Source organism: Musa acuminata, chromosome BXJ2-2 (assembly GCF_036884655.1).
Source record: "Musa acuminata AAA Group cultivar baxijiao chromosome BXJ2-2, Cavendish_Baxijiao_AAA, whole genome shotgun sequence".
Lineage (NCBI taxonomy): Eukaryota > Viridiplantae > Streptophyta > Magnoliopsida > Zingiberales > Musaceae > Musa > Musa acuminata.
The window spans coordinates 32,099,122-32,126,550 of record NC_088339.1 but is presented as its reverse complement, the minus strand read 5'-3'; the positions used below and the strand labels follow the sequence as shown (position 1 = coordinate 32,126,550).

General features: G+C 36.3%; 2 protein-coding genes across 9 annotated transcripts; both read left to right on the top strand.

The window, feature by feature from the left end:
- Positions 1-516: 516 nt before the first annotated feature.
- Positions 517-10,007, top strand: LOC135606109 (PHD finger protein ALFIN-LIKE 2-like). The gene is made up of 5 exons (XM_065096913.1): positions 517-768; positions 848-880; positions 954-1,176; positions 9,232-9,352; positions 9,426-10,007. The coding sequence occupies exons 1-5, from the start codon at positions 669-671 to the stop codon at positions 9,675-9,677; spliced, it is 729 nt and encodes a 242-aa protein (XP_064952985.1). The 5' UTR covers positions 517-668; the 3' UTR covers positions 9,678-10,007.
- A 614-nt stretch (positions 10,008-10,621) lies between these two features.
- Positions 10,622-26,099, top strand: LOC103974449 (uncharacterized). Of its 8 annotated transcripts, none has more exons than XM_009389330.3 (16): positions 10,623-10,994; positions 12,359-12,559; positions 12,686-12,788; positions 12,979-13,228; positions 13,818-14,110; positions 16,039-16,788; positions 16,867-16,961; positions 17,062-17,121; positions 17,211-17,299; positions 17,384-17,449; positions 18,063-18,614; positions 20,158-20,229; positions 21,523-21,593; positions 22,348-22,405; positions 23,867-24,131; positions 25,073-26,099. In XM_009389330.3, the coding sequence occupies exons 2-16, from the start codon at positions 12,379-12,381 to the stop codon at positions 25,792-25,794; spliced, it is 3,627 nt and encodes a 1,208-aa protein (XP_009387605.2). In that variant the 5' UTR covers positions 10,623-10,994; positions 12,359-12,378; the 3' UTR covers positions 25,795-26,099. The 8 variants fall into 8 exon arrangements, with proteins under 8 accessions (XP_009387573.2, XP_064952983.1, XP_009387605.2 ...); XM_009389313.3 differs by having other exon boundaries at positions 10,625-10,994; positions 12,359-12,788; positions 18,063-18,317; positions 18,393-18,614; XM_009389298.3 differs by having other exon boundaries at positions 10,622-10,994; positions 12,359-12,788; positions 13,821-14,110.
- Positions 26,100-27,429: the final 1,330 nt, after the last annotated feature.

The window sequence follows — 27,429 nt, the reverse complement described above, 5'->3', positions numbered from 1 at the left end:
TTTTAGTTTAGAGATCGAGATGCTAAAAAGATATAATTAGATGGGATAATATGTAATTAGCCCTATTCCTATACTACCATATTAGATTAGATGTGGTGGCCAAAATACTATAATAGACAAAAATATTCTAACAAGCAAAAAAAAATTTTTGAGAGGTAATTTTGATATTTTAAAATCAATGGGTTTTGGAAAAAAAAAGCAACATAGAGATATCGATTGAAAAATACCTAAAATATGGGTTTTTTTTAGAAAAAATATCCATACCAAATTATATAATTATATGTAATATTTGAGATAATAAGATTAAAATTATTTTCTTAGGGGAAATTTGTGTTAAATTTGGCATCAACTCTGATTTAAACCCATCACTGTCACATAATCCACACAACTATATTACTATATTATTTCTGTGAATGCATCTTATTTTATTAGCAATTAAATGCATTTTATTTTATTAATATTACATTAACAAAAGAGATAGGAGAAAAACGCATTTAATAATTAGCAAAGCGAAAGGGCAATCTCCAACCCCACCCTTCTCTCTCTCTCTCTCTCCACTTCGCTCGTCTTCTCCGCTCTCTGCATGCATTCCACCCGAACGTCTTCTTCCATCGACCGATAGTCACCGAATCGGTGAGCCTCCGATCTCAATCTCAGCCTCCGCTGCCATGGAAGTCGGCTCCATCTCCTCCGCCCCTCGCTCCGTTGAAGAGATCTATAAGGACTACAGCGGCCGCCGCGCCGGCATCATCCGTGCCCTCACCAACGGTCCTCTTCCCCTTCTCTTGATCCCTTTCTTCTTCTCCTTCTTCCTCCTTGGCTGACTGGCCTGTTGATGACTTCTCAGATGTCGATGAGTTCTACGCCCAATGCGATCCGGGTGAGTCTCCTTTGGCCTTTTCCGCGCAGATCCGACCTGATTCGTTTCTTGACCGGATATGTTGGTGGCGCAGAGAAGGAGAACTTGTGCTTGTACGGTCACCCCAACGACTCGTGGGAGGTGAACCTCCCGGCGGAGGAGGTGCCGCCGGAGCTGCCGGAGCCGGCCCTAGGGATCAATTTCGCGAGGGATGGAATGGAACGAAGGGACTGGCTCTCGCTCATCGCGGTGCACAGCGATTCCTGGCTCTTGTCTGTTGCTTTCTATCTTGGGGCGCGCCTCAACCGCAACGAGAGGTGCGAGTTTGATTCTCTCGTCGTATGTTTCGTATGCTCATATGTTGCGGCATTGAGTAGAAAGTAGGAACAGATGGTTTGGGGGTGTAGCTCATATATCTGTTAATGCAGGATCGATACATTGGCTAGTTTGACTGCTGTTTGATACGGTTATAGGATGGACCAAAGAAAAATAATAACACTAGAGACTCGATGCCACTATAGTTTAATTTTACTGGTCATGATGATGGATATGTAGGTAGGAAATATATGAAAGATGTGAGATCTCTGATGATTGTCACAGAGAATTGTTTCCCTCCACAGAAATGTTCTTGTTGGCCAGTTTTATTTTCTGATGTAATTAGCTGATTTTAATGCCCATATAACTTTTATTTGCCTTTTCTGTTGATTTTTCTTTACCAAATTGTAATCAAACAGCATGCCATTTGTCTTTTTTTCTTTCTGTTCTTTACCCTATTGTCTAGATTTTTCAACTTTGAAGGATATTCAGGGATTTGTTTTTTTGTTTCTGTGAATCGTAAAGTGTGATACAGACCTCCTAATTTGTAGCCAGCCAGTTAGGCTGATACGAAACTTTCCTTGCCACTGTTGTCCTGATTGTTATCCTGACTGAACTTTCATTTTTTTCAGTTTTCAATATATCATGTTGAATCATTTCATAGAGCCATCTGAATAAATAACTGTTCTTTGAAATTCATCAACTTTTGAAGGATGGCTTGTTTAAAACTGAGATGCATTTGGATATTTGCTGTCTAAAATGATTGTTGTTGTTTCATCTGCTTGAAGAATGTTTATATAAGCTGGTTTGAACAAAGCGTTGAGGAATTAAAGGCACGGGCAACTTTTGATTTTGTTTCATGATTCATGGTTTATTATAAATATGACCTTTAAGTTATAAAGGTCTGTGTGCATGAAAATGAATCAATCAGGTCAGTACTTGTTTGAGAAGGACCAATAAATGTAAGTAGCATTTGCAACTAAGTTTCTTATAAGACCCTAAGGTCTTATCGTAAAAGAAATCAAAAAATGGAGATGCTCTGATACCAAATGATAAGACCCTAAAGTCTTATCGTCGCTCTGATACCAAATGATAAGACCCTAAAGTCCTATCGTGGAAGAAAGGGAAGAAAAGGGAATGATAATGATCGCTTCGAGGGGATCGGCCTCCTTGATCGCTTCGAGGGGATCGACCCTCTTTGATCACTTCGAGGGGATCGGCCCTCCTTGATCACTTCGAGGGGATCGGCCTCCTAGGATTTGTCCACAGAGTGGAATAACATTTCATTGATTAACTGATTGATTGATTTCGAAAAGAAAGGGTTACATTACTATTTATAGAGTTCCACCCAGAGTCCACTTGGACTTGGACTCTAATAATAAATAAATATTAAATAAACCTCTACCTGATTCTAACTGAACCAAAACGACTCAATAAACAACTGAACTAAATGAACTCAATAAACATGATTCAAAAGCTCAGAAAAAGGGTCCTAACAGTTTCTAGAGGTTTTTGTTTCAGTCAACATTCTGAAACAGCTTAAAAATGATCCCTCGATAGCTTCAGTTGGTATTGATTTGGTTTCGGTACCTCGGGCTGAAACTAAACTTGCTAATGCACTTGAGATTAGGTTGTTTAAAGATAAAATTTGAAGTTTCCATTTATTAATATAAATTTGATGATTGGAGGTACCTTAAGTATTCATGAAGACCCTCTACAAGATTATTCTATAATCAACAAAGGGTAGTGCAAGATGAAGTTTAGTTCCGTTATACGAAACTGGCTTTTGATGGTTTCTTTTGCACACATTGAATTTGCATTACCTTAAATCTGTTGGAAGTGTCCTACATTTGCTTGGCCCTAGAATAGTGAAAATGGAGCATTTCTATCGGATTTAGTGGTAGGTTTTCTTTGGACGTGGACCTGTTGCCTGAACCACTTGAATCTTATCCTCCACTATGCATTATTATTTCTTTTTCCTATCTTCACTGTTTTACCCATAGTTATCAGGCTTGAATTGGGCAGCAACTTGGCCAAGAATCACGTCACTAAGGTGGATCAACCAGTCAACCACAGGTTTAATTAGAAATCATGATTAAATAATATTAAATAGTTTAATAATTCATACTACCATAATTGGAATATGCTCTTGAAACTGAATCTCAAATCTGAACCAGAATAACAAATAATTTTCACAACTTTAGATGAATCAAGAAAATATGCTTGATGTTTTGAGCAAGAAAGATCAAAACAAAAGGAGAAACATCAAGTATTATGTCGCTTCCAAATGTCCATCAGATTTAGAATAGAATTGAGCAAGATGAACAGTCCTTTCAGATCTTCAAAAAATAACAGTGATCTAGGAGAATCTGATCACTCTCTACCAAGACTCTTCAAGGGATCTAGAGGTGCCGGGTGGAAGGAGGCTGCCTGCAAGGCGAGGCCACAGTGCCTGTGGGTTGAGGAGCAGAAAAAAATCACAGGAGTGGCTTGGCACAAAGAGGTCCAGGAGGAAGGAGGTGGAGCAGCCTATAGCATGTGGCGAAAAGGAGGATGGTGTGGATTGCAGAGTTCCGCAAAGCTAAATTAGACCAGTCTGTCATTCCCACTTTCTGCAAATGACTTTCAATCTTCCTCCAACCAACTCCACTTTCTCTAAACTTATGTCATTCTGGATCTAGTTCTAGTTCATTTGGTAACCAAACACAAGATCACAGGCTACTTTCATTGAAGTCCAGTAGATGGTTCAATTTTGGTGAAATAAATGGGCCTTTGGGAGAGCTCATTTTTTCACATGGGAAGGCAAAAAGTCATGATAAATGGTCTCCCTAAATGTTTCGCTTTGGTTTTGTTTACTTATTTGGTTCCTTGAATAACCCTATTTCTCCTCTGAACTTAGTGGATTTCATTCTTTAGTCCAGTCTCGATTTTACCTATACTGTTCTGTTTATGAAGTTCTTATTCAGAGCTGGATTCTGGATGGTGTTTTCTCTGTCAAATTCTATTAAAATTTCTGCTTTTGTACCATTGCCCCTCTTTTGCTGAAAGTCTTTAGAAAGTAGCTGTCCCATGGCACCAAATGTATCATCTTATATTGGTTGGCAAACTACCACAGTTTTGTCTTCAAGGTGAACCTACTAAAGAGAAATTTGTGGACCAGAATAGACTAATAGGAAACAATGAGAAGAAGCTAATAGGCTAATCTAGTTAATCTAAACTAGCAAAATTAAATGAAAGTTAAAAGAGAGAACAAAATCCATGCATGCCTCTTGATCATGACACTTCATATGGAGATGGGGTTACTTTTGTCCCAAATCCTAACTGGTCTTATTCTTTCATTATTTAGAGTTTTCTTCTAAATTACAAGTTATAAACAGTATTAGAAAGCCTATGGACTGACTAACCCATGGCCCTATTTTCAGACCAAACAGGTATATTTTCTCTTGTTTGATGTGGTAAGGTCTCTTTCATCCTTACCTCTCTAATTTCTCTTCTCTAGTGAAGTTCTCAAGGGAACAAGACACTACAAGACTTCCAGTTGAAGTGAGATATCAGATGTGCTAGCTGCTGTATTGATCAAGATTAACCTGAAAGCAAGCTTTAAAAGTCTCCGCATCACCACCTAGGTTACATACTCTAGTTGGCCCATTCAAGTGTGCGCCACTGTACTTAAACTAAATAAAGGGTCAAACAGTCCTAAAACAGGGCAGGTTGGGGCCTTCGTTCAAGTTGAAGCTTTAAAGGCCTGTTATGGGTTCAAGTTGCATCATAACACAAAAATTGAGATTCCTAATCTTGGTGTAAAATGACCTAGATATAGATCATCATTCATTGTTACTTAATAAATGCTACTAGGGCTATATAATTATGATTATTTTAAATAAGGTTAATATAAGTATTTTATAGATTCATCCCTTTTCCATTCAATTTTCTTTTTGATTTTTATGGATTTTTATAATGATTTTGAGAAATTAGAACTTGATGCTTCAACATATTGAGTGCAGAACAGTGGGGGTAATGCTACCTATTTTTTGACTCTCGGAAAAACTATGAACATTTATGGCATACGAAGTGAAATTTTCTTTGTAAAGATGCAAAATTCAGCTCTATGATATCTTTTGAGGACATTTCTTGTGCATCAAGTAGCACATATACTTTTTTTTTTCATATGTCAGCCAACCTTTATATTTGGTGGCTGAGAACATTTAATTAGTCACTGTCAAAGATGGTAACTGCCAATTTACTATTTGGTAAATTAATCGAGTACCTTTTTTTTCATCTTGAAGCTTCCAAATTTCTATCCTTGATTTGGAAATTGGTCAATGCACTCATTCAATGTCTGCAAATTCTGAAAGAGTTCTGCCAATGGGATTTTAAATGGTGAGTGGTATAACATGATGTTCTTGGAAAAAAAAAAAGAAAACAGTATAACTTTGAGATATCCATATTGAATGATGCAGTGATTTTGAACACAGTCATATAAGACATTAGTCATCTGGATCAACTTTTGCCGAAGCATGGTGAATTAATGGTGCTTATGTAGGTAATAGGTTCAAATTCTTGGAATATTCTAAGTTGGAGGTTGTGTTGCAGTTGCTGCCTGTAATCAAAAGTTAATACCTGATTGATCTTTTGTTTTAGGCACCAATGTTATCATGCAATGTGGCCATAATTGTTATTTCTTGTGTTTCCAATAAGGTCTGAGCATTATTAGACAGTTCAAAATTATTGTTCCTGCTTTAATAACATGTTCAATGGAAAATTCTTTTTAGCTGACTACTGATTTACTATGGATCGGCTTATTCTTTATCATCATGTCTATATACAAAAACTGCATATGCTGTTAAGGTTTATCTTTACACCTTGTCTGATGTCTCTATTTATCATGACTTAATTAATGTTGAAGTACTAGTATTTCTCACAGTACGATGAAAAATATGTCCAATTTTGAATTGTATCTCTTTTTGCTACCTTTATCATATTTTGTTATGCAAACTAAGGTTTGCAATACCGAATGATACCGTCGGTATCGGGTGATATGTATCGGTCCGTCAGCAGATCGTTATACGGACCGCTCGCTACCGAGCGGTACTGTTAATTGAGGCATTATCATCGACGGTGACCGAGGGAGAGAAAGAAGAGGGAGAAGGGGAAGAAAGAAATAGGAAAAAAAGGGAGAACCTGGAGATCGCCGCTCTCCTCCTCGTCTGTCGGCGACTTCTCATATGCGCGCGGGAGAAGAGGCATCGGCGTCGCGGGGCGGAGAGGCGAAGATTTTTTTTTTCTTCTCTTCTCGGGTGGCGTCGCATGCAAATTTTTTTTTTAATCTGCGACGTCGCCTTGGCGATGTTGCCCGAGAAGGGAGGCAATGTCGCAATTTTTTTTTTAATCTACGACGTTGCCCGGGAAGGGAGGCGGCGTCGTAATTTTTTTTTTTACCTGCGACGTCGCCCAAGAAGAGAGGTGACGTTGCCTTGGCGACGTTGCCCCGCATAGAGGTAAACCGAGCGGTTTATATATATATATATATATATATATATATATATATATATATATATATATATATATATATATATATACCGAGCGGTATACCAAAATATACTGCTCGGTATACAGTACTATTCCATACCGTACCGAATAAGTCTTAAAATTTCGATACGGTACGAAATTTCAATCCTTGATGGAAATTGTTTCAGTTGCCTGTACAACAATAAATCGTAATGACCGCAGCCATCTAGGGTCAACTAAATAGATCTTTTTGTGTCATTAAGATGTGTTTAAGACAACATCACTAGTCATACTAAGAACAATCGATTCTGTTTTCATTATTTCAATTAAGATTATTTTAGGTGTTTTTTCAATCTTTTCTCATACTACTAATCATAGTCAACTTGCATCTAACCAGAGAATTCATATCTCTTTTGATTATCTTCACATCATTTTGGACAATTTTCACTCATCTTTTTTTTTTAATCAAAGCTTGGCCTAATTGTCATGAATGTAAACACTTTTTATTCTCAAAATACCTAACATGCATTTCATCATCCTAATCTTAGCAGCAGTAATTTTTTGTATGTGTTGTTTCCTAACTATCACACATTTTGACCTTTAAATAAATCTGGCTTGACCACTTCCGTCTAGAAGTTCTCTTTTAGTGGAAAGAGCATGCAACAATCAGAAAAGACTCCTGATGATCACTTTAGTCATCTCGTTTTGTCTTTATGAAATAATTTCTTCATTGATCTTTCTTTCCTTCCAATTATTAATAGATCCAAGATATCTAAAACTCATGCCTTTAGAAATGTCTCGTCTATCTTAACGGTACTCTCAATACTTCTCTTGCTTTGCTAAAGTTACAGCATATATTGGTTTTAGTCTTCGTCTAAACGGCTTTTTGAAAAAATAATCCTAGTTAGTTTGAAATGATTGTTAAAAAAAGAAAAAGAAAAAAAAATAGTGAGTTAGTTGATTAAGTGACTTGGAAACCAGTTTGTTATCTTAAGTACTCATTCATATTTAAAGCAGCAATTAACTGACTTGAGATCTGAAAATGTATTATAAAAAAACATGAATGATTCTATTAACTATTAAGAACCATGTTTCGACTTGAATCCAAGATCTTTAAAAGACATCAAATTTCTACTACCAGATATGGGTTTTTATTATGTTCTTGAGTTCATGTTATATATAAACTGCACTAAAATGTTGCTTTCATAAGAAAAATTTATGAACTTATCGAGGAGTCCACCATCTGCAACAACCATGTTACCCCCCTATATACTCTATCACCCCTCTATAATGGTTACATGACCACACCAAGCAACCGTGTCACCTCAGTGCAGCCATTGCAAGGCTGAAATGGCTATATTTTTTCCATCTTTCTTTTCTTTTTCCTTTTCTCCAATTCTAGTGTTCTGGATTGGACAAGGATGGTTTTGAGTTTCATCTCACTGATCCTGAGCCAAATTGATTGATTTTCTAAACTTGGGAATTCTGATTTATTTGAATGTAATTCATTAGATTGTACGCATTTCCTCAGCTAAATATCATTGTGATTCCTAGTTTTCCAGGCATGAAGAGCATCATATATGCTGTCGGTCTGATACTAATATACAAAGACAAAATGCTGATGATGGCATTTAGCTGAAAACAGTATTGTCTTAGCTGCTCATACTTTGACATTCTCCAGTCATTATCTATTGGTTATCTTGTTTAGCATTCCTTGTCCTAGCTACTGGTCGTTCAAAATATATGCCACAATTGTGCTCCAGCTTGTCTAGTTTCTCTTTGCCTTGGTTTCTGCAGGACTTTGCTGAAAGAACAAATAAAAGTTCATGTACATGTGCAATTTACTTGGTGTTACTCACAATAAGGTAGAATTACATGTGCAATTTACTTGGTGTCACAAATTACTTACAATGAGGTAGAATTTATCTTTTGGACTGAATTAGGTCCAGATGGGAGCACTCAGAATGTTGATTAATGGTGAAGCAGCCTATCCCCCACCGAGTATCTGTCATTGCAAGTGTTTAGCATTCTTGCTTCGTTGGCAAGTTCTAGAAAAGCTGCATGATATCATTTGGCATTTTTTTTTTCTTCTGTTCTTGTTAAAATTTAAACGGTCACTGTCTCTATATTCAATAGCTGACATCACAATTGGAAGAGTTTTCATAGTGAAATTTATGTTGATGCCATGAGCTTATTGGATGTTAGTAGGAAAACCACTTGAAAAAGAAAAGTTGCTAGTACTGAAGTTCATCATGTTAGATATCTTTGACCAAATGGGTATTGTTGCATTCATTAGTTTCTTTCTAGGGATGAAAGTCGTGTCAAAGTTTGTGACAATAATCTCTCCAGCAGTCACAAGTCACTCATTTTTAATTGTTAAGACATCTCTAGTTGGTTGTTGGACTTTCAGATAAGCTACAAGTCTTGGCAGTAAAAAGAAAAACATGATTTAAGATGAATTGCATCAAATATGAGCACTGAAGCTCAGTACTCTAATTGATTACTTTGTATTTGACAACAAAACATCTTTTTGTCCTCCATGCCAACAGGAAACGCTTGTTTAGCATGATCAATGAGCTTCCATCTGTCTTCGAAGTGGTTTCAGATAGGAGACAATCAAGAGAGAAGTCTAGCATGGACAGTGGAAGCAAATCTAAAACGGCAACCAAGGTAATGATTTTTGAATCTCTCACATGTCTCTGCTTCCCTTCCTAATCCTTGCCCAATAACTACTTCCCCGTAGCGCACCAGTGATGGCCAGATAAAAAGCAACTCGAAAACAGCTGATGAGGGTTACGGTGAAGACGACGACGAACACAGCGAAACACTCTGTGGAGCTTGTGGTGGAAGCTACAGTGCGGATGAGTTTTGGATTGCATGTGATGTATGTGAAAGGTGGTTCCATGGCAAGTGCGTGAAGATAACTCCTGCAAAAGCCGAGAGCATAAAGCAATACAAGTGCCCGAGTTGCAGTTCAAAGAAAGGAAGGCAGTAAGAACTACTGCCAGCACTCCTCCTCCAATGGCAAAACCAAAGAGTTAAGTCCTTGAAACTTGGTTTCTCGATAACTGCTAGTGGTAGGGCCTATGCAAATGCTACCTTCATCTGAAACAGAATTCTACTATGGTCCGAGAAATCCATATTTACATTTATGACTCCATGCTTGTCTACTCTGTTGCTGTAGTTAACTAGTCAAGCACTCATCGATCCTTCTTTTATTTTATACTTCCATCTGACAAAGTGTGTTAGTCTAACTGCATTGAACTTTGTGTATCATGCTCTATCAAACTGGTTAGTAATTAATTGCATGTGTAGTTCCTCTGTATATTTCAGTTAGTAGGGATGCCTTTGTAGCATTCATTGCATGTCATTGCAAGTAATCATTAGCTGTGCTCAGCTTGATTGATTGGCCCATATATGAAGTTACTGCATCTCTCTTTTTTCCCGCCAAAAGAGAAAAAAAACAGCACATGTGTGACTTCATCACTCTCTCTCTCTCTCCCTTCCTCGGAAGCATAACAGAGTTGTAACTAGCATAAGCTGTCAAGACAAACATCCAATAATTTGGTGAGAGGCGATCGAGCCAGGAAACAACTATTGCTGCTCGATCATGACACGGAATCAGACAAGTAACTCAATAGAATACTTGCAACTGGAAATGGGGACAGTTTGCTTGCTCGTTTAAAATGGTTGAGGTCTGGGGTTAAATCATGATGTGACGACGATATAATTAAAAAGAAAGGTTATTAAAAGAGCATTTTAAAAAATCCTACTAAGAGATGTAATATTTTCAATAATGTCCAGATTTAAAGTCACACACTTCACGGTAGAAGTCCATTGCATCCTCGAAGAATGTGAGATATATTGAACTACAATTGCCACTTAAAACTTTATTAAATTACGATTGCGGCTTAAACTAGCCATGCATGTATCACATGGCAACACAGCAATGGTAAATAGCATGAGTCTCCAGCGCACCGCCAGCTGCGAACGCTCACAAACCGGTCGCTTTTGACCGTCAAACTACGTCCAAAGCGTGAGATTATATCGCTGCTTCCGACTCCAAGACTGTCGCATTTCTTTCTCCCCAAACCGACCCTCGAATCGCTGCCGCTGCTGCTGCTGCTGCTTCTGCGACCCGCCTCGATCTAAGAGGGTTCGATCGATCCCGTCGATTGTTTCTTCTTGCTGCTTCCTTTCGATTCTTTCTTGGACCCCGCCGATCTCTCTCCGCTCCGTGCTCCACTCGTGGGGATCGTTGAATAGGAATCAAGAGTCTCATCAAAACCTAGCGGCGGTTAGCTGATCTCAGGTGAGCTCTCCTGTTGTCGCCTCTATTCCGAGTGATCATCTTGTTTGCTTCCATTTGAGGTGGATTCTGACGAAATTTTACTTATTATCTGTGTTTGTATGATTGCCTGATAGTTGAATTGTTGATAGGATGAAGCTGATTGCTATTTTACTGGTGGTTTTACTGATTTCCTTGAAAGATGTTGGGGTTTCAGTGGAATTTAGATTCAGACAGAGACCGAGAACAACGTGGGGGTGTAAGGTGCTGTGTCGATCGTCATTATATATATATGTATATATATATGTATATATATATGTATATATATATATATGTATGTATATGTATATGCATATACATGTATGTATATGCATATACATATACATACATGTATATACATATACATATACATATATATCGGACGTGAGTTTAGGACAATAGCCAGAGTCATGGATATTAGTGCAATATTCGAATTTGAATTTTTGGTCAACCTTGATCTTTTTTTATAGGATAAGATCATTTGAGATGGATTTGGGCCATGAAATGTTCAATGGTTTATCAGATTGTAATGATCAGTTTGCAATCAGATTTCTGTTTATAGTAGTTGAATCCATGGATTGGTGATCTTATTATGGGAAGTATCTTTGGTGGGGCAATGAGTTCTCAAGTGAAATCTAGGTTTCAGTGTCATTTTTAATAAAAAATGATTTACCTTCTTAATATGTTAATCAATTATGCTTTTGCTTTTTTTTTTTTTTTTATATGATGGAAAGAAGGCAGTCTAAGGATCCTTTAAGGATATTTGTTTTCTTCTTTTCAATCTCTGAACCTTTCCTCAATATGGTAGTTTGTTTTGTGCTGTATGTTGTTTTATTGCTCCAGATTTTCCCGCAGCAGTGCTGCTGCAGAAGCTCTCAGTGTGTGCTAATTGACATGCAGTTAGGTTCCTACACCAGTTTGTTGTAATTAAAAGTATACACTGAAATGAGTGGAGAAGGGAAATCAAGTCGAAATAAAGAGAGCACAATAAACAACAATGTTATGATCATATTTTGAAATGCTTTAAATTTATGTTCACAATTTTTATTTAGAACATGTAGAATACCTGTCTTTTTCAGTTAATTAAAATTTGACATTAAGAGCTATAGTTCATCATTTTATAATGATTGAATATGTGTAATTCTGTGTTATTGTGTGTGCTTTTAAGTTTGTTGGCACTCATCTGTTATCTTCTCTTCCACTGATTTTGCATGAAAAATGCAAATTATGGCAGTTGTTACTGCATTCACTAATTGATGACCATTGGTTTTAGCCTTTACTGAATTCTGGCGATTCTTCTTCTTTTTTTTTTGGATGAAAAATTGTCCATGACTTTGGTTTGCAAAAAGAGTCTCAAGAGATTCAAAGAATGGCAGCTAATCGCTTTGACTATTCCACCAGCCCTGATGGTTCAACCTACTCAAACGGGCAACGTGGACCTTATACAACCAGTTCGATGGAAAGATTAGGGAGCTTCCATGAGGTCATCGATGTTTGCATCCCATCACCACTCACAAGCATGCCAAGATCTACTTCCATACCATCTCAAGGCGAAGCATCTAATCTTTGTCAATCGCTTATATCTGACCTGAAAGTTTCTTTATTTGATCATAAGTCTCCTCGACCAGGAGAGCTAAAGAGAGAAATAAGTTCCATCTTTGGCATCTCCTCAGCAGAATCTTTGGCTAAAACAATTTCCGCAAGACACTTGCCTTCTTCATCTGTTGAGGACATCAAACGAATGAAGATTAACCTTCATGAGAGTTCTGTTAAAGCGAGGTATTTCTTGTTTACTTTCAATCAAAGTTTTGCTTTTTTATATCATTATGAAGAGGCTGACATTTTGTTGCATTAAATGTTTCTTCTTCCATTTATAATGTTCTGAATTGTTCTTGTGCCCAAATTTTCTGCTGCTCACTCTGCTATAGTGCTTTTAATGAGCTGTTAATCTCTGTGCTTTATGTAAAAGGAATCGTGTAAAAGCCTTTAGTGATGCTGCTTTGAAAATTGAGAAGCATCGCCATAACTTATCAAGGAAATGTTCCCAACAAAATATTTCATCAAGCGAGAGGCCTATGGCATTGACGCCAGGAGGAAATATTTCTAAGACAACCCCTCAAGGCCTGCCAACTGCAGCTAGTCTTGAGCCTGGGTTACTGAAGTCAGATGAAAGGACCAAGAGTGCTCTATCAAACAGACGAATACGAACTACATTGATGGTATTTTGAATTTTATTTTTCACATTTTGTAAAACTTTTCTTCCTGCTATGATTTTTTAAGGTAATCTATATTTGAATTTCTGTATGTTTTGTACTGTTAATTAACTAAATTAGATGCTTTGCCTACATGCACCTTAGTCTTTCCAGATCCACAAGTGGCAGGAGCATTTTGGGCTGTGCTTGTATATTGTAAACTAATTCCTTATGAATAAGATGAATTTAATGTAATTTGTTGTTTGCTTATGGCTTATGCTACATGATTATATCTCATGTTATATGTCTCTATCATACAGATTGCAATTTGTTAATGAAATTTTCTTCTTTCATTCTTCGACTCCTTTCTCTATTTTAATTTTTTTCTGTACCCAATATGTGCCAGAAAATTTGTGACACTATTTTAATAGGAAAGTGTTGCTAATATTTTTCTTGAAATAACTTTTCTAAGCTCATTCATATTTAGTTGCAGTAGGCAATAGATACCATTTGGACTCCTTAAATCTTGCAACATTATGTACTTTTCAAGTATGTTGTTCATTGTTTTATTTTCACATTTTCATCATTGAAAGAAATATATATTTTTCTCTATTAGAAGGATGCAAGAGATAACAGTATTGGCAGATCATCTGGGTTGCTGGATAGGGATAAAGATGTCACCAAATTTGCAAATGGTAATTCTGCACTAACAGAAGAAAAAGCTCGAGTACTACCATGTGCTGATGGTTTGGCAAAGTCCAAGATGAAGAAGAAGCGTTCAATCGTTAAGTCAGATATTTCTACAAGCATAGTTTTGGCTAGACCTCCAAATGGTGATTGTGAACCTAAACAACGAGGAATACAGCAAAAGCTTGATGGCAAACCAAAAATGAACAACCACACTTTCAGGTTTGACTTGATATGACATTATGAGAACTTAGTTTGTGTATTGATGGTGATTTCATGCTTTATATAGGATACCAAAATAGCAAGGCATTTCATAATAAATTTCCTTTCATCTCCAGATGATACCTAGGCAATTTTGGACCAGTTTTACATAAAGACATTGTTTTAATACTAAGCCAATCAGATTATGTTGTGTTAAAACCCTAGTGTCACAACTAGCACTTTTGGTTACAGCACTCTGTGTGTCTTGTCTTGGTCAATTTCCAAGGGCACATGGAAAATTTGCTTCTTTGCCCCTGCCCCCTTTTAATTCTGTGATCAGACATGTTTACTACTTTGAGGTCTATAACTTTGTGATTCTCTGATGTGCTCCAATTTTCAATCAATTTGATTTGCTTAAGGTTATGTGTGTCTCAAAGACCTTTTCTCTACCTCGTTTGACGTTATAGTGGAGATCCTAATTCTTTGATGTCCTAAATGTCACTATCTAACTAGTTATACATTTGAGAGGACTTCTCATTTTCTAATTTTCAGGGTTCCATCATCAGTATGTTGTTAACCTCATACATGAATCCCTAATTGACAGAGTTCTCTGTAGTTTAGGATCTAGAGGTCCTGAGGAAATAACTAAATGAAAATTTTGCACATAAGGATAAAGGAAATTCCTAGGTCTTATCGGATTTCAAGTTTATGTTGATACATTGTTTCGCTTACTTCATCAATATGAGAGGTGACTGTTGAACCCCAAATTTTATAATATTAGTAATTGTTTTTTTGGTTGAAGCACACAAGTTAATAGTATAAATTTCAAATCAGGATTGGTTTTATGGCATTCTATCATGCTCTGATTAGTAAGCTAGCATTTTGTGTTGATGGCATGTGCTGTGCGTATCTTCTAAGGTTTTGAGGACGATTGGCAGTGCCCTCCTCTGTCAAGTCCAAGCTTCTCTTATTCGACAAGGTCATCAGTTATTGACACTTATTGTTTTTTGTCATAATTGAGGAAACAAGCACAAAGTTAAATAACAAGATGTAGTATATGTTTGCATCAACTGATTTATATCAGGGCATGCCCAGTTTGCATTTGGGAGCTGATATTACATGTAGGACAAAAATGAGGGAGGTTAAGGGGGTTTCACATTGTATAGATTTAAAAAAGTTGGTTTTACATGGTGCTGGGAACAGAATACACCTAAACTAATGTGTGTGCATGGGTTTAAAATGGCACTGTGCCTGCTGTTGATATCAAGCCGAAAGTTGATGATATGTCACACCTGCAGTCCATACCAACAAGTAATTGGAATTCTTCATGCATTTCAAATCATATTCATATGTATACTTCCTGTTAAGAAATGAGATTTGGCATAATCAATTTATCATTTGGAAGTAAGGATTAAAGTGTTTAAATGCATGAAGAATTCCAATTACTTGTATAGATTTGAAAAAGTGGGTTTTACATGGTGTCGGGAACAGAATACACCTAAACTAATGTGTGCATGGGTTTAAAATGGCACTGTGCCCGCTGTTGATATCAAGCCAAAAGTTGATGATATGTCACACCTGCAGTCCATACCAACAAGTAACTGGAATTCTTCATGCATTTCAAATCATATTCACATGTATATTTCCTGTTAAGAAATGAGATTTGGCATTATCAATTTATCATTTGGAAGTAAGGATTAAAAGTGTTGCATGCCAAGTCCATTCTATCATGACTTGGTGGCTCAGTAGTACTGATTTCTGTATTATGTCGGCACATGATAAGTCCCCTGTAGGGAAATTGTTTCATGTCAACCCCATGCCACCCATTGGCATGACATGTTCTGGTCCTCTCTATTGCCGGAAGACACCAGCATATGCATGATCTTTACACTCGTTCAAATTGTATTTCTTTTGTTATCTTATATTCCTGATGTATTTCCTTGCTTTAGTTTCAGATCCAGTGAATGTGAAGAAAATTGTTGTTCTAGCCCTACTTCTAATGCAAAGATACCTCCTCGAGGACCAAGATCAACTTCAGGTTCCTTGTCAAAGGCATCTAGGAATTTTCCACAAAATTTTAAAAACTCTGATGGTTGGGAGCCTCAATGTATTAGCAAGCTCAATTCAGTCAATGGGGCCATCAACCGCAAACGGTCTATAAGTGAACAGTCATCATCTCCACCTGTAGCACAGTGGGTTGGACAAAGGCCTCAAAAGTTATCACGTGGTGCAAGAAGATCAAATTTAAGTCCCCTAACTTCCAACCATCTTGACACCCCTTCTTCAGATACAGTAGATGACTCTATCAGCATAGAGGGTAGCTCAGGATTTACAAGACGGTTATCTTCTAACACTGTTCAAGTTAAGTCAAAGGGTGAAAAGATACCATCAGAGTTGTTGTCAGAAAGTGAGGAGACTGCAGTTGCTGTAAATAAAAGAAAAGAGAAAATTAAGAAATCTGAAGTAGAGGAAAATGTTAGTCAGACTCTACAGAAAGTTGTGACACTGGCATCAACTTCTAAAAAAAGAAAGCTGGCTGCTCACAGGGATCTTGGATTTGGTGTCCACAGACAGGGAAGGGTTGTACGAGGTTTAATGCCCAAAGGATCTGGCATACGTGCCTTGATGGAGAAGGCAGATAATGCTGCCTCTTTATCACAGGCAAGAACTTTAAGAGTTGGTTCAGAGAGGATTGAGAGGTAATAAAAATTATCTCCACCAATTAAATTTCTGTTGACTCAAATCGTAGGGTTTAACTGTCATGTCATTTTAATCAGCAAAACTGGTAGGCCACCCATCAAAAAATTGTCTGAACAAAGGGGACGCTCTTATCCACGACACTTGATGAACGATGCTTCTTTAGACCTTTTTGGTAAAATTATTATTGGAATCATATCATTGAAACTATTTATTTCTCCAAAAGCATTCATATGCATAGGACATACTTTTGATTGTTAATTTATACATTTCAGGGAAACCCATTAATGACCATGAAGTGCTTTTAGCTGCAGCAAGTGCTGCTCTGGATACAAGTAGCACATTTTCCACAAAAAATCTTGTCTTTTCCTTTGCAATTCTTGAACCAATATTTGTATTTCAAGTTTATAATAAAATTATGCAGGGGGTGCTTGTCCCAGTACATTTTGGAAGACAATTGAGCCCATTTTTCGGTTTTTGTCTTTACAAGATGTCACCTTTTTGAATGAACAGGTAATAAAAGGCCAAATCTCTTGTTTCATATCTTTCAGATAACTTCATGCGCTAATGTTGATTTTCCCAAACTACTCCAACCAGATTCATCTTATTAATGAATCTACTTCAGTGGGCCATGTTGCAGAAAATGATGACCATATCTTGAAGGTATTAAATTCCTCATAAATTAAGTAATGGTGTATCCCATTCAATTTGACCTGTCCATCTGACATTGTTCTAGTCACATTTGATTATGAACTATTTGCAATCCTGGTTGCCAAGTTGCAGACCAATGCATCATGCTCACATATTAAGCCTTGAACAGGCTCGGGCATGCCACTGGTGCATCTTGTGCAGTGCAGCACAGCAAGTGACACATAATTTGTGGATTCATGTCGAGATATGTTCAGCATGAGTCTCATGAGTACTTGTTTAGATACTTGTTGGTTACTTGCTTCTATTTCATATCTGCTAGCTTTATGTCTGCCATTTCATTGTAGCAATGCAAAATTTCTTTTAGAAGTAATTAGTAGCTGTATTTGTATCCAATGGCATCTTATTTTGTCCTCAATGGTGGAAAAATTCCGTGTAGCCAACCTCATATATAGGGACTGTTTGGCTTATTGTTGTTGTTGTCGTCATCGTTGTCATCATTTTTTTTAATATTCTTAGTGTTAGAAATTCTCTTCTTGAAATTATTATTCTTTATTTTATACAAATAAATTTATTGATTTCTTTTTAATTTCTGCCATAAGAAAATTTTGGTTGCCTTTCTTCGTAGGGGGATCTAAAATATGTCCCACTGCAGTCAACTCCAATCAATAGAGATTGCTATGGTATTGCAACCAATGGTTTTGGAATTAATGAATACGAGAAGGATCTAGGGTTTATTTGGCCAGAAGAGCAAGTTGAACCTTTTCTAGAGCAATTATTTGATGGAATTGGGAAGCAAAGAGGGATTTCAATTTGCCAAACACTTCTTTCAGCTATTATTGAAGAAGAGGAGATCGAAAATATAAACATTGGCAACTTCAAAGTTAGCTTCTTCAATTCTTATGGAAGTTGTTTTGAGCTTGAGGTGGAGACTAAACACAATGGCCTGGATTTGCAGACATCAAGGACAATGGAGTCTGCTGAGAGAGGTGTGGCTAATGGTTTGAAGGTCAATGCTGTTTGGAGGTGCTATGATCAACTAGCACATCAGAAATTGGGAGGTAATGGTACATTTCTAGAGGCTAGCACATTATGCACCCAATTCCAGTACAATCAAATGTGCATCAATGATAGAATCCTCTTGGAGCTCAGTGAAATTGGACTCTACCCAGATCCTGTGGTATGTGCTATTGGTATCTAAAAGCATGTTTTCATTGTTTAAAATAGAAGTTCTGGATGTTTCTAATTTGACTTTGGAGTTTTGGTGCGATGTTGTTGTCATAGGCACAAACTGTCACTAGCTCTAAATAGTTATGCAGACATACAAATAATTTAGCCCAATATAGCCATTTATGTAATTTCTGCTCTTCCATCTGAAGTTTGCCATTTCTGTGTGATCAATTTATGTATTTTCGCTTACATCTAACACAAGGTTACACTTACATCTATTACCACTTTGATCTTGTATTTGCAACGGCACTTTTTTTTTGTTGATTCCATTTTTGTGGTCCTTTGGCGTTGATGAAGCTGTTCTTTTCCTTCTAGAATTTGTCTGTTGTCTTTTTTATACATTGAAGCTTTGCCATATACTGAACAGGATTATTTGCTAAATTCAATCCTGTGATGGCTAGGTATCCCCTCTTGCATTTCTGATGTGATCAACACCATTTCCTTTGACAAATATTCTCATTTTCATACCCATCATCTTCTTTAGTTGTAAAGGTGCATATATTGTATATACCAATACCAAAAAAAAAACACACTTCTATTGATATTAACAAGAAATCTGAACTTTGTTGCTATTAACGGATAGTATAATTTGCTTTCATATTTATTTTAATATGAAGTAGTTGTGATATTATTTTGAATCAGATATAAGGCTGAGGCAGATGAGACTCTTACATGAGTCAGATATCACCAAATAATAATCTAGTATTGTACTCTAAAAAATGGCACTAACTAAAACCCACCATGAGTCCGATATAAGGCTGTGGAGACCATAAAGCAAAGAGAGGGAGAATGAGAAAATGGAGAACACATTGGACCAAAAAAATTGATAAATGACATCTTAGGTTAAAGTAAATTCAGCACTTTGGCATATATTTGGAACGAAAAAAGATGGAAGTAACCTATACAACTATTTGGAAGATATAATCAAGGTTTGTCGTACCGAGGCATACCGCTCGGTACGGACAGTATGTACCGGTCCGATAGAAGATCAGTATAGGTGGTACATCAATATGCCCTGGTATACCATATGTCAGTACACTTAATATGTATCATACCAACAACTGGTAGGTACACCGGTATGGACTAGTAATGCGAACTATGGATATAGTAGCAATAATTTGAATGTAAATACTGATTGGTTTGTGTCATATATATATGTATATGTAACAATACAAGATAGACCCAGTCAGATGGAAAAATGAATTTGCATGATCTTACCCACCCTTTCACCCGTAATGTTATCCTTTTCACTCTGGTTAACTTGTCGTAGTCTTCTTAATATCTGACTCGTTTTAATTTCCTGTTGTTTAACCTCATTAATTATACAACTGGTTCTTCTTGAGCCAGATTATTGAGTATCATTCGTAATGGTGTTTCCAAATTCATCTTGTTATTTGCAGTGCGTATAATTTTTGTCTAAGTTGTGGCTTAGATTTGCATAATAATTTGAAAAAGAATTGTACTATTTGACATCTATATACATTATGTTCCAGCCTGACCTAGCACAGAGTGAAGATGATCTCAGTAGAGGAATCAATAATCTAGAGAAAAAGCTTTATGAGCAGGTACTCTATGTAACCATCAAGGCCATTTTAAAGAGATTTTTTTTATTTGTTCAGGGTCATGCTTATGAATATTTAACTTGTTTGCTGCCCCTCATGCATAATCTTTGGTGGCCTCTTGTAAAGTGGCAATGCATATTTTTTTATCGTGGAGATTTCTCTGGTGGACTTTAGGTGCTCTTTCTTTGGGGTGTTTGGTTATTTCTATGAACATGAAATTCTGATTTGTATTTTTTTTTTTTTAAGCCAGGATGGTTTGATTATTCTAGCATTACAAATTGCATTCTACAAGTGTGAGAATGTAACATAATTTTAGATGCAATCAGAAAAGACAAGGCCTTTTTTTTCTGGTTCCATAAAGTCCGTAAATATTTTCACTGGCAAAGGAGTGCTTGTACTTCTAGGCTGATAGGCATACACGGTATTGCAAGCTGTTGATATGCTAGGACTTCATAAGAGTGCTACTGAGACCATTCTACATCATCATGTCCCAATTACTAGATGTTGAGATTGACCAATCCTTTGGCTACAGTCAATAACGAGGGAGGCTATTCTTTTTACACAATCAGTTTCAGAAAGTGAGATGCATAACTCAACCTACCATCTTATTTTGTAGTCTTTTTTCCAAAATTTTCAACCAATTTGACTTTCTAAGAAACTGATATTATTTTATTACGAAAACCTTGTTCATCTTTTTTTCTTTGCTTTGAACATGAATTATTACAGTTGCACTATCATCCTTCAATTTATAACTCTTACCTGCTTTCTTTATACTCACCTACTTAAACAGCGATGTTCTTGTCTTGATATATTCTATATGCGATAGAATCTGTGTAACATTGAAACTAAGAGACTATTTATACATATATTTGATTTAGTTAATCAATTATCTCCCTTATTCATGCTCAACAAAAAGGTTCTCTATAATGTGTGTTGCTTGCTTAAAATCTCAATTTTCAAGTCATATTTGATAGTAGTGCTATTTTCAGTTGCTTGTAAAGGCTTCTGATTATGACCCTAGATGGTATACAGTTTGAGAATGAAGGTTCTCTAACGAGATGCTGATGCAAGTACCTGTAGTAATATACTAGTAAGACGCCTCATGCTAGAAGATCTGATATATTGTATAGACGTACATGTTATACTTCTAGTTCTAGTGATAGTACATGGTGAAGTTCTCTTGTTTTCATGAAAGAAATATTTTATAGATATTGATTAGACAATGCATCTAATTGAATATTTCGACTAATCTTCTGCTTGTATGATAATAATGCATTTTTATACTGGTTGGAAAAGGTATTGAAGAAGAAGAACATCCTCAGGAAACTAGAGAAGGCTGTAGTGGAAGCAAAAGTGTCTCAGAAAAGGTATGTAGCATATTCTAGGGAAACTCTATGTTACTCATCTTTCTTTATCGTATTTATAGAGATTCAATCTCATCCTTTTGAATCCATTTATTGTTTTTGAGTACCCAATCAATCTGATTGTAATATCATAATAATAGGTAGAAATTGAATGAAATTTGATATTCCTTATAAGACTAAGCCTAAATGACATTTGGGAGTGCTTTAATCAATTCATTTCCATTTGTACATGTCTGAAATTGGAACTTGCATAAAAAAATGCTCTTCATTTTTCTATCTCATTTCTGTTCATACTTATGAAATACATATATGGAGTTGGCTAAAATTTCATAGTTGCTCGATTGATCTGTATGGTCTGATAAATGGTGAGCTAATAATGGGATCTTTCAATATTCAGGAAGCTTAAGATTAAGATGCTCCAGAATGATAGAAACAAAGGAATATCCACAATACTTGGATTTAGTCAAATCCAATTTGAGGGGTTTGTAGGTTCATTAATGAGAGCTTGATGGATGGATTCCATAAGTAAACAAATTTTGACGATGCATATCAACAAATTGAATTTAAATTATTTGTGGAAAGATATCAATTGGTAGAACCCTTGATAAACGAAAGAGATGCTGTGTATGTTAAAATAGTTTTTTTCTATTTGAACTAATCAAATATTTTAACTTGTCTCAAGTTGTTTGTGATATGTATGATTTGCTTTGATTTTCTCTTATTTTTTCTCTTCTTGACTACTATCTTCTTTTTGCAGGGAACTTGAGTATATTGCTTTTGACAGACTTGTAGCAATAGCATATGAGAAATATATGGTATCTCCTAACTTTTTTTGCTCCTCTCTTCTGATCATATTTCTATGTGGCATCATGTTGTACATCCCAAGATAGGGAATGTGTTAGGCTCAAGTATGATCCTCTGATTAGTTAGTTTCAGGAAGACATTAATATGGTATTGGAGGTCTCCAGTTACATTCTTATTCATCAATTCCGGCCATCTGTAAGTAGACAAATGTTGACCCTAATTATTGATAAACAAATGTTGACCATGATTTCTTGTTCCTATCTGGAGATGAACATTGTTAGAATATAAGTTTCTATTAGTGACCCTCCTTGGGTATTTAAATAGCTTTCAGATTCCACCTTAACATCAAGAGGTAGAAAGTAGACAAATGTTGTTGCAGTCATATTGCATTTGTTATTTATCTGGCATTGCTTTAGATGAAATGCCCTCCTTTGACAAATGGCATTATTAGATTGTTTAGGCTGCTTGATGAAGAGTTCATATTATGGAAGTACTTTCTGTTTAGCACCGTAGTATTTGGTGATACACCATTTTTTTAATAACCAGTTACATCCAAAACAAAACTAGCAGCAGTGGTGTCTGCTGTCTAATAAAAAAAGTGTCTGCAAGTGGATTTGCCAAAATTTGCTTGCCTATGGGCTTCCAGGTTTCTCTTCCTAGAAATATGCTCAAACTTAACAGCTTTCAATCTCTCTTCTAAATAACAAATCTTAGCAATTGAAGATTGAAGGAACCATGGGGTAGTAGTCCTACCCTTTACGAAATTAGTAATCTCCAAAGCATCAGACCTAACCAGAATGTTTGCCAGATCTAGCTGCTGAGCCTTAGTCCTTGAAGCATGGCCATACATTCTGCCACACAAGAATTGTTTTCCTTGCAGTAACCTCCAATCCTATTGAGCTTCCATCCTCTCCTCTGAGTATGGAGACTGCATGTCATCTTTTTTATTTTTCCGGGAATGACAGACCGAGTGATTCTTCACTTAGGAAATTATGTAGATCAAAAACCTGGGCACTGCATCCTCAAGGATCCAACCCAAAACCTCTTCAAGATGAAGAGTAGAACCAATCACTTGGCTTAGGTCTGGTTGGTATTGTATATATTATGCAAGAATTGAAGGGTAACGTATATTATCATTTTCAAGTATTGAAGTTTACAACTCAATAAATTTTATTCAAATGTAGTTTATATCAAGATTTGTCATACCACTCGGTATGAGCGGTACATACCAGTCCAACAGGGGATCGATATGAGCAATACATCAGTATGCCCCCATGTACCATGTGTTGGTATGCTCGGTGTAACTCGGTACCGACAGTTGGTCAGTATACCAGTATGGACCGATAAAACAAACCATCGTTTATATTACATATAACTGTACCATTTTTTATTTTTATTTTCTAGTTTAAGTGATTATTTTGCCCCTGCAGTTAATATGATTATCTAATTAACATGACTTTTACATGCAACAGGCATGCAAGGGTGCTAATGTTTCTAGAAGCAAAAATGTGAATGAACTTAGCAAACATGCTGTATTATCTTTTGTAAGACAAACATTAACACGATGCCAAAAGTTTGAGGATACAGGAATTAGTTGTTTCAGTGGCCCGGCTTTCAGGGATATTTTCTACTCTGCATCTTCCCACTGCAGTGATTCAGAATGCACTGACTTCAATGGTGATGGAGAACCTGCTAATCATTACACCACTGTACCACAGTTGCAAAATAATTTCATAGGTAAAACAAATTCCATATTCATGTGTGCCACTGTAGCTTTTCTGCTGAATGTAGCTGTTCCTGTTCAATGCATGGTAGTGGGGCTTGCAATTGAACCAACCACTCATGAATAGTTCAAGCTTGGACCGATTCTGAGCTCAATTATGAGCCAGCTAGTCATTAACAATTAAAATATGCTTCAAACTTGTCTCAAGACAAGTCTGAACTCAGCTTGCTGCTATTGGGTTCTGCTTGAATTTGCTCAAAATTATATTGAATATGTCCATGTGTGTACATATAGACCTATATGCTAAATAACTGGTCTCAATGCCATCTTATGATATTATAAAATTTATATTCATTCACAAAAGTAGTTATTATGATTTTGGAATACATGCAACAGTTGTTTATTCCGACTTTAATTGCTTATTGATTAGTGCCTTTCATGTTTCAATAAATATATATATATATACATATTTTTATGATGATATGAATTTGTAGTAGACGCAGAAATAATATGGATATTGGTTCAGAAATAAGTCTGAAGCAAGCTTAAAACTTTAGATTGAAATATAATTGAATCATGTTATAAGTGAAATTTATACAAGTGACTAATGAAAAATGCAAGATATTAATTAAAAATGAAATTAGCTTATCAAGCTGCTCACCATAGGCTTGAATTAGAATTGGTATAATTTAGGCTGAACTTTTACAAAACAAGCCAAATTTTATCGTCTATCTATATACAAATTGATTCTAAGCCAAGCCTCACAAGGTTTTGTTTGTACAAGATCAGCAATCACACTCCTTCCTAAAGGATCAGCTGGTACTTTGTTTCAAGTTCTACAGTTTCCTGTCAAAGCTGTTATTTTTTTGTCTCAAGAATTTTATATATTAATCTATAGATTGGTTATTTTAGGTCATATTTTTGGTTGTTTATAAACTGTATATCTCTTTTGCAGATTGTAATTCTAGCCTGACACCAAAAAAAGGTCAGAGAGTTGCTAATGATAACAAGTATTCTGATGTTTTTGACTCCGTCAATCACTTATCAGAAGATTCACCTTGTAAGGAGGAACCATGGTCAAATAAAATAAAGAAAAGGGAACTACTGCTTGACAGTGTTGTTGGTAGTTCAGCTCACTGTTCCTTTCGGACACCTTCTGGTAATGGAAATTCTCTTGTTAATAGTACAAAGGGAAAGAGGAGTGAGAGAGATAGAGAGGGAAAGGCACTAAACAAGGATATATCCACTAGGAATAGCTCTGCTAGAATTGGTCATCCAGCTTTGTTCAATTTGAAAGGTGAAAGAAAGAACAAAACAAAGCCAAAACAAAAGATGACCCAGTTATCTGCTTCCATTAATGATCCTTGTAAGGCTGCTGATCTATCTGGTACAGTGCTGACTTCAACGAAACCATTTGAGGTAGTTGGTGGAGGTACCAAAAAGAATGATCTTGCCTTGCATTCACATTCTCTTAGGATGCAGGATAAATCAAATGATTGTGAGGTCATTGACTTGTCCAGTTTGCAGCTGCCGGAGCTTGATGTTGGTGATTTTGGAGGTAATGGACAGGATATAGGTTCATGGTTGAACATTGATGAAGATGGTCTGCAAGATCATGATTTCATGGGTCTTGAAATACCCATGGATGACCTATCTGAAGTTAATATGATGATCTAAAGTTGGTTTGTTTATTAGTTGGGATACCATCTGGCTGTCACTTCTGTAAGTACTCTATGGATTCTTCTGGGATGAAGTGCAGGAGGTGCAATTTTTTTCCGAACATTCTGAAGTTTTCTCCTGGTGTACCAGTTTAGTAACCTTAAGAATATCTTGTTTTTCAAGTTTAGAAACTTTGACTGTATATATCTTATTTTTCATTTACGTGTTCGTTAAGCAAGCTGCATTTCCTTGCTGGCTGTTGACCTGGAGATGTTTGTAGATACACATCTTAATAAAAAGATTATCATTTGTAAATATCTAAATTTATGTTTTGAAAGATTAATATTAAACATCTACTTTGAGGTTGATATTCCACTTGACTTCATATGTTGATATATTTCAAGATTTCCAACTTGATTGAAGAAAGTTTGCTTATCCTTTTGCTTCATGTATGCGTCGAGCACATTTGAAGTTTTCAGAGTTCACATATGGTGAGTTACTTGACCTCTAGTTCAAGAAGAATTATCTTGGCCTCTTAAACAAGTTCTTAGATGATCGATTTCTGCTATTAATTGTTAATTGCTCTGTTATATTGTTTCAGGTTCGGACTTCCTGTATCGAGAGAGGCTTCAACCACGACAATCACATCTCATTTGTCTAAAATTAGCATAACAGAGCAATAGCTAGGTATAGTGTCCCTAATCTTGCATGCTATTATTGTTACATCTGAAGCTTGAACATGAGATGCTGCAGATCTGTCCTTCTGGAGAGTTGTGATGTTCCCCACTTTGATATTACTGTATTATTATGTTGTGGGACACCCTCTACTTGGGATTACAGGATTACTTTTCCTTTTTCTTTGACTTGGGTTGACCAAAATCTAAGACATAATACTTGTGAAGCTAATCTGTGCATGTGCTAGCACATTCCATGGCATGCACTAATGAATCTCTCCCAAAGGTGCATACTACCTGTTCCTGGTTAGATGATACACTCTTATCACACATTGACAGACAACAGACGTGCAACAGAGATGCACCTTTTCCATTGGTTACCATCATTTTCCTGGCACATGATATGGTGTTATATACTGATACATTGCATTGCAAGTTTTTCGATACACATTTTGGTGCAATTCAAATAACTTTACTTCTCATGACTTCTGTCTTGATGTAAGTTTCACATTGCAATATTGTATGCTACGTTTGCTACTTAGCAGTAAATAGAAACTATATTTTTTTTGGTGAGAAATATCAATCATTTTTGTGTACCTGTGACTTCTTAATAACAATGGTCCTGACAGATTCAATATTGTTTGTCAGATTTCATCTGAAACATGTCTTTTTATATCTGTAGCTATATTTTCTATGATCTAGTGTGTAGGTGCTTTCTTTTGATAATCAAATTGTTCAGGGTGCATCTGATGTGTTCATTTTCTTTATTGTACTTATCCCTCATTATTTTCTTTTTCTATTTTCTATGAGGCGTGAATCACTTCCAAGACAAGCATGGTTGTGATGCAAGCCCACTATATGACAGTTCTGCAACGTGGCGTATCAGAAGATTGTTGCGTTAGAACTACCAAGAGAATACAAGAAAATGGAGGTCTCAACACCCACCAGAGCTATGGCAGAAAGGATGGGTTTATGGAGT

Coding starts and splice junctions, on each gene's coding strand:
- LOC135606109 (XM_065096913.1), top strand. CDS start 669: ATGGAAGTCGGCTCCATCTCCTCCGCCCCTCGCTCCGTTGAAGAGATC. Junction 881..953: donor CTACGCCCAATGCGATCCGG/GTGAGTCTCCTT, acceptor TTGGTGGCGCAG/AGAAGGAGAACTTGTGCTTG. Junction 1,177..9,231: donor CGCCTCAACCGCAACGAGAG/GTGCGAGTTTGA, acceptor CCATGCCAACAG/GAAACGCTTGTTTAGCATGA.
- LOC103974449 (XM_009389290.3), top strand. CDS start 12,379: ATGGCAGCTAATCGCTTTGACTATTCCACCAGCCCTGATGGTTCAACC. Junction 17,122..17,210: donor AAGTGCTGCTCTGGATACAA/GTAGCACATTTT, acceptor AAAATTATGCAG/GGGGTGCTTGTCCCAGTACA. Junction 18,615..20,157: donor GACTCTACCCAGATCCTGTG/GTATGTGCTATT, acceptor ATTATGTTCCAG/CCTGACCTAGCACAGAGTGA.